Source organism: Fusarium musae, chromosome 5, assembly GCF_019915245.1.
Source record: "Fusarium musae strain F31 chromosome 5, whole genome shotgun sequence".
Classification (NCBI taxonomy): Eukaryota; Fungi; Ascomycota; class Sordariomycetes; order Hypocreales; family Nectriaceae; genus Fusarium; species Fusarium musae.
In genome coordinates this window covers 2,939,203-2,952,127 of record NC_058391.1, presented here as the reverse complement: position 1 = coordinate 2,952,127, position 12,925 = coordinate 2,939,203, and the positions used below count along the sequence as shown (strand labels likewise).

Below are 12,925 nucleotides of genomic sequence, written 5' to 3'. Positions count from 1 at the left end.
GTCGCTGTCGTTACTCTTTTTACTGTAACGCGGCGTATCTATATGCCTGCGGTGTCTATGACAAAGCGAGCATGCATTTGCCTTTCTATCTGCATCCTTCCTCTCGTTACAAGCATCATACCAACATGTATGGGTGAGATGCAACCCGTGGGTGGCAACTGGTGCTGGATAGCCACGAGTCGCCACGACCTACGCTATACTATGGCACATGGCTGGCGTATCTTTGTCATATTCAGTACAGTCACTATTTACATCTATATCTGGGTCTATCTAAGAAGAACATTTGGCTCTAAAGCTGATGAGGCCCGTCAGCTGCGACCGGATACCCCAGCAAACCGTAAAGTTACCTGTCTTCCACTTAGGAAACCGAGGAGAAACGGGGTTCAGGTCACAGACCACGAAGAATTTGAACTTGATCCCCTTGAGCTTGTGCAGCCAAACACAACAGCAACCAAGTCTGCAATGTTTCCCGAAGAAAGCCAGCCGCCTCCTTCACCTCGGGAGAACAGATTCAAGGAGATAAACCTGGAATTTGGAGAAAGAACACAAGCTGGTCCCAGTGAGGCCCAGGGAGCATCCGTGCGCCATCGACCGACAGCATCAAAATCTGGAGCAGATTTGCCCAGACCAGAAGTTACTGGTAACCTATTTGCTGAAGTCTATACGCCAAGGCAATCACAACATAGCCAAATCAGTGCCCTGCAAACCAACGCAAGTGAATTCCACATGCGTCCAAGCACCGACCAAGTTGAACTCGAGATTCAAAGAATGCTCTTGCTTAATGCGTACCCATTTATGTATGTTCTTCTCTGGGCACCAGGTCTGATCAATCGACTTATGGAAGCTTCTGGAAACCCCAACTCTAAAACAGTCAACGTTGCCCTCCAAGCTCCAACACAGTTTATCGGACTTGCTAATGCCTTGACTTATGGATTCAATCATTATCTTAGAGACAGGCTGAATGATCTATATTTCAGACCCGTGATTGCAAGGATAAAGGGTCGAATTGGACTTTACTAAGTTTTCAACGATGCACCTTCCAATGGCATTCAAGCTCTCTGGCAACACTGAGGATAATCACATATTGAAATATGCTTGGGGTTTCCCTTTTTCCCACTGTTAATATAAATACCTCAATCAGTAACCTTATTGGCGTGGCCACTGACGAAGTCAGACATGACATACATAAACACAGTCAAAATCACATTCAAGTTCACTGGAAGAGGGACTTGTTTTCTTGTTTTATAACATTCTAATCACATGACGTTGAGAAGCTTGACCCATGCATTACTCATAGCCAGCACAGGCTACCATTCCTCTAGTCAATCATGACGGGGTATCGATGGTGCGCTTATGAACGCGAAAAGATGATGTGGTTTCCAGGGCGGCCTGAAATATCGAGGTTGTAATCCCTTAGGCGGGAACAGTCATACCCTCGTTGGCCTTGTAGCCCTCAGCAGGAGCTGATGTGTGAGCCTCACGGTACTCGGCCTCCTTGTCCTGCTGGATGAGATCGCAGCAACCACAGCAGCATGCAGTGGCGAGATCGACAAGGCAGCTGCCCTGGAGGTTGTACTTCTCACGGAGGTTGGCGCGCTGGAGGGCGAGAGGAATCCAGTGAAGACCGAAGCAGGTGGAACCCCAGAAGAGAAGGCACTGTTGACAGAAGATATTAGTAACGGTTAGATAGCGGGGTATAAAGAACATACAGAGGTGTTGATGGGCTCGTATCCTTGAAGGTTACCGTTCTTTCGGAGACGGTGATGAGTCTTGCCAAAGGTTACGCAAGGAACGCAGCAGGTGATAGCGCAAAGGTCGATGGGGCTAAAGCATCCGAAAAAGCTGTTCTGCCAAGGCTGGGAAGACTCGGGCGACTTGGAGTTGACATGCTCGCTGGGGCGGGCGAGGACATCATTGAAGCGGTCCTTCCACTCGTTCAGGTCGTTGTGGTCAATGGGACCATTGTTATGGGCGTTCTGAGCTGGGGTAGACATCTTGGTGGTGAGAAAGTAGAGATGAAAGAGTGACGAGAAATGTTTTGGGTATGTAGAAGATGGGAAATGGTGAAGGAGTGATGAACAAGAGTATGTAAGACAGAACGCGCATCCCTCCCGTACTTATCACTTCCCATTCCATCCCTTACAAGGCACGTCTGAGGCCCCGGTCCAGTATTGATTGGCTGCTGTGCCTTCTCGGATTCTAAGGGACCAGCTCCCCCACCATCACTTCTTTTTTTCACGACGGCCCAAAAGTGGCTGCAGTCCTGAAAATGCCTGATCATGTTAGCGTGCATCAAGGCGCTCTGATCACCAGTCTGGCAGATTACAACTTTGACACGGGGCGTGTGACGGCCAATCAGGACCAGCGGTGAGAACAATCATGCGGAGAGGTTGTTCAGCCCTGTGGTAGGCTGGAAACATTTGATTCGGCAGTTGGGCTAGTAGGGGCGCCACCAATTTGGGTCTGAAATTGAGCGTTGGGAGCTAATGCATGGTGCTGCAAGCCTTTGAGCTCAGGGCGCTGGTTGTTTTGTGACGGAGAGATAAGAAGCTCCTTTTCATTACGGAGATGTAACCCAATCATTGCTTCTTTGAAGTTCTCGACATGAAGGTGTTATCGTCATAGTGGCAGTCCTTCTGGATGCCTGTTGGTACACGCTCCCCAGGCTTCAGGAGCAGAATGAATGCCAGTTCATTCCAAACATCGGAACATGTTTCCTCGGCACTCAACCTTAACACAAAGCCGATCGTAAAACAAAAAGAATTAAATGAAATTTGGCCCACTCACCTGACACACACTACAGAGCGAGCGCGCTCTTATTCCGCTGCGGCTGAGAGTCGGCAATTGCCTAATGCGGTCTGAGCACTGTAGCTCAATTACTGCGAATGGCTTGGACTCAAAGGCAAGACCAAGTGACTCATCGCTGTCAAGTTCTTGGCGGCAAACCCTTTTCTCTTCTTGTGCCTGGTTCGCTTATTGATTCTGTTAATGGATAAGTCGGAGGCCGTTGATTTACGAGGTTTCATGGAGACGGGATGCCTGACGAGGCGGAATCTCCACTGTGGGGATGGATGCCTATCATTCTGGAAGCCGATAAGATTTGAAAGATAACGGGTTTGGTTTCTTATCGTAAATCAATCTATTTATATCGCTTCATTTCTGGAACAAATTCACGGACAAAGAGATATTCCTCCCGGATAATTTCCAGCTCACTACGAAGTAGATCAACAACAATTACAAGCAGCATATGTACCTAATGCATAGACATGTTCACGTTGAAGAGCGTATAAAATGTTAAAAGTCTAACCCTATATCTATTCTCAAAGCAAATAGCTATGTAGTATTGTCATGAAAGCCCCTCCAGTCTTCTAAGGCATGTTGATACCTCCATCGACGGGAATAACCTGCCCGGTAATAAAGCTTGAGGCAGGGCTAGCGATAAACGAGATAACATCCGCAATCTCCTTGGGCTCACCCTCCCTAGCAATAGACTGGCGGGATCTCAATATAGCACCGATGGGGTTGCCTTCCATACTCATATCAGTGGCAACAGGTCCGGGCGAAACCACATTGATAGTGATTCCCTTGCCAGCAAGCTCGCCGGCCATAGCAGTAGACATGTAATGCAAAGCAGCCTTGGACGAGCCATACACCGTCAGTGGGGTAATACCCAGCTTTCCAGCGATGCTACCAATGTTGATGATACGTCCTCCGCTAGGCATGTGAGGAAGTGCTGCCTGAATGAGGAGGAATGGTCCTCGAAGGTTGGCGTGCAACATCTTATCCCAAGACTCGGTCTCGATGCCTGCAATATCGGGGTGTCCAAATGCGATGCCGGCGTTGTTGATGACGATGTCGATAGTCTTAGTGTTGAGACCGTCTAGAGCTGCGCGAACGAGGTCCGTGCCGAAAGTCTCAGATGATGCATCTGCTTTGGCGGCGATGGCTTGGACGCCGAGTGCTTGGATCTGAGCAACGACCTTCTCGGCTGGCTCAGCGCTGGTTGCATAGTGAACAACGATCTAGTAACAGTCAGTAAGTCGAGTTGAGAGTCATAATAGAGCAGGTACTCACGTTGGCTCCATGCTTGGCTAGAGTCAAGGCAGTAGCGGCACCGATACCGTTGAGCTTGGAGGAGCCAGTGACGATGGCAGTCTTGCCGGCGAGGTACTTTTCAGAGCTCATGGTGAATATTTTAAATTTTTTAAAAGTGATTGAAGTAGTAGACTATCGTAGAGGTGATGAAATTGTTGGATTGAATTGTGATGATGAGAATGGTCCCGTGTCCTGGCAATCGACCGCTTCTTATAATCGTGAACAAATTCCTATTCCATTCAACACTACAACGATGTGATTCCTCCGTCAACTATCAAGCATTCAAATCCAATTCTGTAACCGAACTACACTAATTGGTGCAATTATACGTCATACCCATACAACCCCAACACAAATTCACGATCTCAAAATCCTCCTGCACTAAAATCCGTAATCTATCCGACCACCTGCATCCCCCACTATTCCCAAAAAGGAGTTTGCTCAGCCTGCTAGGGCTGAAGGCATTGGTCGACGGAGGAATTGAATAACGCGACCGAGTTGCTCGTCCACTCAGAGTCTGAAGACCCCTGCCCCAGGGAATCCATCAGCCATTACTAACGCACTCTCTACGATGCCGAGTGCCGAATTACAAAGCGCCGTGCGCTAGTGGCTTAGAAATTGCTACAAGCTGCGATAAGGGATTGGTGAGATTGAGATTGTGGGGCTTTGGATGACTGAGCTTTTTTACCTTTGGGGGTATTGTTATTGTTAGCGTGGTGGTTAAGTTATTGCGTCAGTGGTGATATGGTGCTTGGAATGTGTGCTGGTGCATTTGTAAATGCGGCGTGGGTGGATTGGCTGAACAATGTTAACGTTACTGTTATCAACATGAGAGACATTGGATTATGATTCGAGGAAGTAATACTCTGCTGACGTGCATCTATCTATATAATAGAAATATCAACTGCTACTTCTTGTGTTCTTAAACATTCCATATACAACTTGAACAACTTGAACAACTTACACCATCTCCTTTCAGATCGATACTATCAACAACACTTCCAACCAAATACTTAGCCCAACAAAATATCAAAATGCCTTCAGTAATTGTCTTCGGTGCCTCTGGCTTCGTAGGTGGTATGTGAACCATTCTCTATCTTCTTTAGAATCCTACTGACTCCATATGTTCAGCTCCTTACACAAAAGCCCTCAAGCAGGCCCATCCAGACTGGTCCATCACAGCCTACGTCCGCAGCCCCCAATCCGAGTCGCAACTCAACGCAGACCGTGTCATCGTCGGCGACTTCTCCGACTTTGAAAAAGTCAAGGCCGCCAGCGCAGAGCACGACATCGCCGTCAACGCTGGAAACTCCTTTACCGCTGATCCAGTCGCTGCTATTATCGCTGGTCAAAAGTCTCGCGATACCAAGGGTAAAGTGATCCATATCAGCGGCGGGGGAAACTTTATCGACTTTGGAACTTCGGGAAGCTTTAACCTTGAGAGTAAGGTCTGGAACGACGCGAATGAGGATGATATCAAGGCTATCCATAAGGAGATGTTCAATGGACAGTCTGATACGCTTGTTCTTGAGGCTGGGAATGGGGATGATGGCATTGACACTTACATCGTTTGTCCTTCAGTTGTCTATGGTGGCGCGAGTATTTCGTCGCCTATTTTGGGCGTGGGATATAAGCTTATTACTGGAAACGCCAAGCCTCTGGGCTACGTTCCCTACGTCGGCGACGGAACAGCCGTTTTGAGCACAGTAAGTACTGCTCTTCTATATCCATCACCTAGACTGACTCCTCCAGTGCCACATTCTAGACCTCGTCGACTTCCTCGTCAAGATCTCCGACATTGCAGCCCAAGGCCCCGCAGAGGGCTCTCCATACAGCCGCTTCTATATGCTGGAAACTAGCCGAGTTGCATGGAAGGATCTGGCTACTGAGCTTGCCAAGATGATGCATGCGCGAGGTATCTTCTCAAACCCTGCGCCCAAGAGTGTTGAGTTTGAACAGGCTGGTGAGGGAGAAGTCAAGTATCTTGTTGGCTCGAACATGCTCATGAAGGGCGATCGCGCATCTGCGATTGGATTCAAGGCGAAACATCCTAGTATTCTGACACAGATTCATGAGGATCTGAAGGAATTGCCTATCTAAGCCACCTGCTCTATGTTGGCGACTCGCGACTCTAATGATTTGATTGTCGTGTATCGATAGTTATCCTCCATTGAATAGATCTTTTTTTGCATCACCGGACTGAGTTTGCATTCAATGTTGATAATAATTCTTCATGATATTGTCATTATGTCGTGATATATAAAGCCAAACCAGAACGCCATTCTAGCCTGTATTCCGATGTCTATACCGTGCCCGCAGTATTCTAATCGTAATTTTAAGATTCCAAGCCTAAGCTTCTAACCAAAGTTCTTGAATAACAGTTTTCATAGTCTATCAAATACGTTAGAGAACAGGACTCATGAACTGTGCAGAATGGTGACTCATACCTCTTCACTTTGCGCGTTATTGTATTGACTGAATTTTCTGTCGAATGTCCGTGATTGTGGCTTCAATTGTGTTCGGACGCATCCGCCTACTACAGTGGCACTGCCAACTGTCAGGAGAAGAGGGACGATCCTGGTGCTGTTAAAATGGGAAGACTTGGTGGGTTTTGCTGGGGCTTACTTTTGACCGGTAGGCATGACTCTGAGAACTGGTTGCATTTTGGTAATGTGAAGAGATAAATGTCTTGGTAGCGAGTGTCGAAATTACAGTGGACTTTCACTTTAGTGCAGTGCAGTTGGATGAGCAGTGATTAATGAGCTTGAGAGTGATGATATCCAAATCGAGAATGATTTCTCATTCATTATATACCATATCATCTCACCCAGAAATGCCCCCGTATCTCGCATTATCGATAACCATCAATCGCGTGGTGAGAGCGGCGTTTCGAGGCCGTCTGGTGGTCCGATGATTCCTCGTCTGGAACCCCTGGTCGGGTGCTTCCGGAGCGTCAATCAAGCGGTGCAATCGGGCCATGAGCAGATCTGAGTTGGAATACAGTGGGCGAACATGAGATGCGCATGTAATAATGAAACAAGGGCTATTATTAAATATACGCAATTAAGTTTTCCAGTCTCAAATTCTACGATATCATGCGCGTTTTTACGTGTTTCTTTCAATATCGGGAATTATCGGTCAGCCCATTACGTGCGTCAAGAGCCTCAAAGGTAAAACAGATTGCCTGGACAGCATATATTGTTACTGGCCGGTAGGTGATCACCTTTTCTAATCTTGTCTATCTACGGTGAGGCTCAAAGAATGGCTTGTAGATCATCCATTCCAGCGGAGTTCGCCATGGATTAAATTTTCAGGTACCACAAACCATCTGATGCTTGGCCGCGGCGGATCCCGATTCCGCCCTTTTCGTCGCCAGGGGATGATAAAACCTGAACCGCGGTATCCGATCCCAGATCGCTCATCAGGCAATCTCTAAAAAGATTCACCGGCTTTTCTCAATGTTCACCTTGATAAGGCCCGATTGTATCTTGAAACTTCAATTGCTCATTTTTTTGAATCGCTGACGAGGAATGTTTCAATGCCTTGATTCTCAGTTCAGCGTGTTTCTGGTTGCGGGAAATGGTCTGTGTATCTGGCCATTTTGCTCGGTGTTCTCGTGTTAAACATTGAAGGTTACAGCCACGGAAAATTCCACTCTATTGGGAGATGCCATTATTTCTGGATAGCTTCATTCTTGGGACTCTGTCACAGAATAGAATAGAGAATTGAATTAAATTACTGTTGGGCTTGGCTGCTTGCTCCAGCCACGCTACCACGCAAGCGCGTGACGTCATGCCAAGCTCTCAACTCGACGATATCAACCCTTGACTAAACCCCTCCTTATCATGAAGAATCATCGATATCCTCTTCATCCTGTATCTCCCCTCACTCTAATCCATTAAGCAATCATCATGGCGTGGAAAGACCATCTCAAGCGTCTCAAGAATGAGTTCGAAAATCTAGTCGGTGAACCCCAAGCTCAGAATCAACAACAACATCCCCCACCGCCTGGGCCTCCTCCACCTCAGCAACCCATCGGCGGCCAGCAGCCAGGCCACGTCTACTGGCAGCCTCAGTTCCGGCCTGATGTCCCCGTCACACAAGAGTGGGATGCAAAGATCGGAAACGGCCCGGATGGCTGGGGTAACCAGGAATTGCAGTACTACACCGCTGATCAACAAAATGCCTTCCAGTATGTCCAAGCCTAACTATATTAAGAAGCTTTTTTTATCTAACTGAACAGCACTCCTGATGGAAAACTGGTACTGAGAGCTGTTGCGAATAATTCTTCTGGGGACCATGAGAAGCGGTACACCTCTGCTCGCTTGGTGAGTCGGCAGACCCTCTCGCGCGATCAGGGCGTCCTCACCGCCTGGATCACTTCACCCTGCGCGACGGGTATCTGGCCTGCATTCTGGCTTCTTCCCCAGGAGCCTTTTTCGTGGCCTACAGATGGTGAGGTGGACATTGCGGAGACGTGGAATGGAGATCTTGAGAATCATTCTTGTCTGCACTGGGGGCACCACCATGAACCTCACAAACATCGTGTTCTCGGCACTAAAATCCCCGACATGCAGCATCGCCCCGTCAGGTATGACTTTGCATGGCTCCAGTCCGGTGGGCAGCCTGGTCAGGGTAGAATGATCTGGTATATTGATGGTAGGCCTGTTATGAAGGGAGATATTCCCGAGGGTACGAGGCCAATGAGGGAGATGACTATTCTTCTCAACGTTGCTATGGGAGGTAATGTTTGCGGCGGTAAGACCCCTGCAGATGGATACTACGATATGGTCGTGCATAGTCTGTATATGGGAAGCGAGCCGGAGTATGGTGGTTGGCATCGATTCGAGAATGATTGGGCGGCGTCGCCAATGGGAAATACCTACTGAGCCTGAAAAATAACAAAGGATTACAGCATTCGATCTTGCCTACAGCTTTACACAAAGCTAGCCTGCTTTGAATATTTCCGAGGTCAATCAGCAGATGTCAGATGTTGATGTACTCAAGATTATGCCACTTTCGATCAGAACATAACTCAAGATGGAGATGTCGGATGATCTTGATGATAGAGATTGTCGGGATTCGGGAAATTCTAAAAATACTTGCGGATAGACGATAAGCTTCGATAAGATGATAAGGTTCGATAACGCTCTGATAAGATAACATCTCTTCAACACATATTCCCACAGAATAGTAAGGCAGAGCGACTACCTAGATTTACCTTTAGATAATATTTCTTATAACGAATTCTGTGTCTCTAATGGAGTATTGGTTTTAACTATGGATCTAGATTTGTTAAGTTGTGGAGCTGCGAGAGGCTATTATATACTGTCAGGACTCACCACTGCATTGTTGAGCAGAGGCATTAATATATCAGAGTGGTAAGTTTACAACGGCCGCCATGAACGACTTCTGGTTGTCGGGTTCAAACCCTATACTGAATTAAGTCACAATAATGCCCTAATAGACGTTTTATAGATTTCGCCACGCGTTTATTATGCTATCATGCCGTTTAATATGGAATATTCTCTCAAACTACCCTACACTCAAGCTACTGGAGTCGATGAGTAATAGAAATTACCCCGCACGATAGGTCGTATCAGAACCCCAGACTGGTTTGGGGTCAACCATGACTCCAAGGAGAACTTGATCCACTTCACGATTTGGAGCTCAAGCACTCAAGAACAAGATTGAAGATGATGAATGTCATAGAAGAGATATGTCTCTGTCGCCTTACTCGAATCGCTATAGTGTAATTGAGTTACAGTGATGCCGCTCTTGAGCTCCGACTTCGCATCGCGTGATCACTATCTCAACCATCGGTTAACCTCCCGATTCATCTCCATCACGCATTCTACACCATAATCCCATTTGGAAACCACAGCCGACACTCCAAACCCTCAGACCAACCATCAGATAAGACCCTCGCCACCAACCGCGTTCCAGATTTCGGCGCCCAGACCAGTCGGGGAAATAAGTCAACACCTATCTAGCCTATCAGCCTATCTCCGCGAACCAAGACCTCAAATCTGCGGAGAGATTAGATTGGAGAAATGCGTTTAAACTGCTTTTGGAAGGAACATGCGACAGGCTAAACCGTAGCCTCGGGTCCGGGGCTTGATAACCCATGACTTAAGATCTCGCCCTTCTCCCGCTGGGTGTTCATCTCCCAACTTCTTTTCATGCTCTGAGATTGTTGGAGGATAATTGCCAATATGAGTGGAAGTACTTCAAAGGCGGACTTTACCGCCAAAAGAGATGACGATGTCCACAATGCAGCCAAATCAATCACCAACAACGAAGTTCCCATTAACGCCTCCGGCCACGTCCAAGAACTACCCCAGAACTTCAACCTCCTCTCCCTAGCAGGCGTAGGCCTTGTCGTCGGCAATGTCTGGCCAGCAATTGGCGGCTCTATCCTCGTCGCCATCTTCAACGGCGGTCCACCGGGCGTCCTCTACGAATTCATCGTGGTGTCCATGTTCTACTGGGCAGTCGCTGCGAGTGTTGCAGAGCTAGCCAGTGCGATTCCTTCATCAGCCGGTGTGTATCACTGGGCTTCTGTCACGCCTGGGCCGAAGTGGGGGAGGGTTATCGGGTTCTTTGCGGGATGGTGGAATTATCTTGCTTGGTGTCTTGGATGTGCTAGCATGTCGAGCATTCTTGCGAACACGCTTGTTCAGATGTATGCTTTGAACCACCCGGGCTTTGTGGCTGAGTCGTGGCATGTGTTTATCACGTATATCATCACGACGTGGCTATCGTGTGCTGCGGTTTGTCTTTGGAACAGTGCTATGCCGGGGTTGAACAAGTTTGGAGTCTTCATCATCTTGGCGGGTTTCATCATCACGGTCATTACTGTTACTGTCATGCCCGGACGAGGAGGCCGTCCACCTCATGCGAGCTCGGCGTTTGTCTGGAAGGATTGGACTGCCGATATTGGATACCCAGATGGTTTTGTCTTTGTTGCTGGCATGCTCAATGGAGCGTACAGTGTTGGATCGGTTCACGCGACGACTCAACTGGCGGAGGAGATACCTAACCCCAGTCGAAATGTCCCCATTGCCATCTTATTCCAGGTCGCGACTGGTTTTATCACCGGTCTTTGTTACCTTATTGCCATCATGTACGCCATCAACGACTACGATGCTCTCTTCGAATCGGCATATCCCATCGCCGAGATCTATCGCCAAGCTACCGGCTCCGCAGCTGGTGCTACCGGACTGCTATCGCTGGTCATGATCTGCATTGCCTTGACTGTCGTTGGACTGTACATCACCTGCGGTCGAACCCTCTGGGCTCTCGCTCGTGATGGCGCGACTCCTTTCCCTGGAGTGCTAGGCCACGTCCAGGAGTCTCTCGACATGCCACTCTGGTCTACCATCGTCACAGCTGTTCTCGTCTCAGTCCTTGGCGCCATCTATGTCGGCAGCACAACAGCCTTCAATGCATTCGTCGGAACCTTTATTCTTCTCTGCAGCTGTTCCTTCTTGGCATGCATCCTGCCCAATCTCCTCAGTGGACGAAAGAACATCGCTTATGGACCCTTCAGAATGCATGGCATCTGGGGATTTATTATCAACGGTATTGCATGTGCTTATCTCCTTATCTGGAGTGTTATCTACTGCTTCCCTTATGCTCTGCCTACAAGTGCCGCGAGCATGAACTATACTTGCGTTATTTGGGGCGGGTTGACTTTCTTGGTTAGTCTTTGGTGGTTTGGAAGCGCAAGGAAAGGATACCAGGGCCCTACGACGACTGGAGGTGTTGTCCCAGGGATGGTAATCGATGCCGCCTGATCTGTTGTTGATATGCAGTAGCTGAGCCTAATCGTACGTTTGCATTTTGTCTCACTTGTACATAGTCCAATGAACAAGCCGTTGCTTTTGGAAATCAATTTTATTTCACCTCTCACTGCCTATACTATCCTGGAGCCTTAAATAACTGTGCGGCCTCTTTTGGGTCGCGTGATCAAGCTGCTATGCTCGTTGCCCAGCCTACCTTATGCAGATCTCGCGCAAGCCGTGAAGAGACTATCGAACTTACCATGCTGCATTTAAATAGCCCATCTGAGTCATCCGGTCAATAGGACGAAAAGCCGCCAGGTTACAAGCTGGGTGGCCTCAAGAGGCAAAGCCACGGTTGTACGTATACCTATCAAGCCATTCGCAGATGACTGCAAAAGATCCTGTAGGCAGCCATATCATATGCGACGCATGAAAATGACAGACATTGAGGATCGAGGCCTCTGCTTCCGCGGCGCTTAGCAAAGCGGGCGACTAGGATATTCAGCTTATGACTTGCCCTGATCTGCTCATGGATTGCATGCCCTAACAGTCCTATGGCCACCGATTTAATTGATACAATGTATTTTAAACTCGTGCGACTTTAGGCTTCGAGATTTGAGGGCTTTACTTGTGTTTAAGCATGGATAATCAAGTATTCGGGGTTCCACTACGCGACTGTACAAGGTACAGGCCTCTTTGAGGTGATACATGATGCCACGAGCAGATGCCTGGCGACGTCAATTGCGGCGCGGTACATGTAACAGAAACAGAGAGAAGCGCTTGATCTAACGCGAGAATTGAGATTGTGTCAGATTTATTTCGCGCATTGGATCTAAGAACTGCCGAGTAAAGCAGACGTTCGTACGCAAATGCGTGTATCACGAAAACTCCACGACGCGCTTTGAGCTAAATTAGTTAACGATCTGACCCTAGATGCCGGTGGTTGGGCATGCAGTCAGTCAAATCTGATACGACGTCTTTGCGGGGTTTGTCACAGACAGAAACACCGAGATTGATAGAAAAACTTGGCAAAAGATCAGCGC

General features: G+C 48.1%; 6 protein-coding genes across 6 annotated transcripts; 4 read left to right on the top strand and 2 right to left on the bottom strand.

Annotated features, from left to right (window-relative positions):
- Window positions 1–201: 201 nt before the first annotated feature.
- J7337_007335 (uncharacterized protein) lies at window positions 202–1,020 on the top strand (the record flags this gene model as incomplete). The annotated part of the gene is made up of 1 exon (XM_044824987.1): window positions 202–1,020. The coding sequence occupies one exon, from the start codon at window positions 202–204 to the stop codon at window positions 1,018–1,020; it is 819 nt and encodes a 272-aa protein (XP_044680644.1).
- Window positions 1,021–1,413: 393 nt separating this feature from the next.
- Window positions 1,414–1,994, bottom strand: J7337_007334 (uncharacterized protein; the record flags this gene model as incomplete). Its single annotated transcript, XM_044824986.1, has 2 exons — window positions 1,414–1,656; window positions 1,710–1,994. 2 exons carry the CDS (start codon window positions 1,992–1,994, stop codon window positions 1,414–1,416), a joined length of 528 nt encoding a protein of 175 aa, XP_044680643.1.
- A 1,374-nt stretch (window positions 1,995–3,368) lies between these two features.
- On the bottom strand, window positions 3,369–4,185 carry J7337_007333 (uncharacterized protein; the record flags this gene model as incomplete). The annotated part of the gene is made up of 2 exons (XM_044824985.1): window positions 3,369–4,022; window positions 4,075–4,185. The coding sequence occupies 2 exons, from the start codon at window positions 4,183–4,185 to the stop codon at window positions 3,369–3,371; spliced, it is 765 nt and encodes a 254-aa protein (XP_044680642.1).
- A 944-nt stretch (window positions 4,186–5,129) lies between these two features.
- Window positions 5,130–6,195, top strand: J7337_007332 (uncharacterized protein; the record flags this gene model as incomplete). The annotated part of the gene is made up of 3 exons (XM_044824984.1): window positions 5,130–5,172; window positions 5,227–5,801; window positions 5,848–6,195. The coding sequence occupies 3 exons, from the start codon at window positions 5,130–5,132 to the stop codon at window positions 6,193–6,195; spliced, it is 966 nt and encodes a 321-aa protein (XP_044680641.1).
- A 1,811-nt stretch (window positions 6,196–8,006) lies between these two features.
- J7337_007331 (uncharacterized protein) lies at window positions 8,007–8,984 on the top strand (the record flags this gene model as incomplete). Its single annotated transcript, XM_044824983.1, has 2 exons — window positions 8,007–8,287; window positions 8,339–8,984. The coding sequence occupies 2 exons, from the start codon at window positions 8,007–8,009 to the stop codon at window positions 8,982–8,984; spliced, it is 927 nt and encodes a 308-aa protein (XP_044680640.1).
- Window positions 8,985–10,310: 1,326 nt separating this feature from the next.
- Window positions 10,311–11,894, top strand: J7337_007330 (uncharacterized protein; the record flags this gene model as incomplete). Its single annotated transcript, XM_044824982.1, has 1 exon — window positions 10,311–11,894. One exon carries the CDS (start codon window positions 10,311–10,313, stop codon window positions 11,892–11,894), a length of 1,584 nt encoding a protein of 527 aa, XP_044680639.1.
- Between the last annotated feature and the right edge of the window lie 1,031 nt (window positions 11,895–12,925).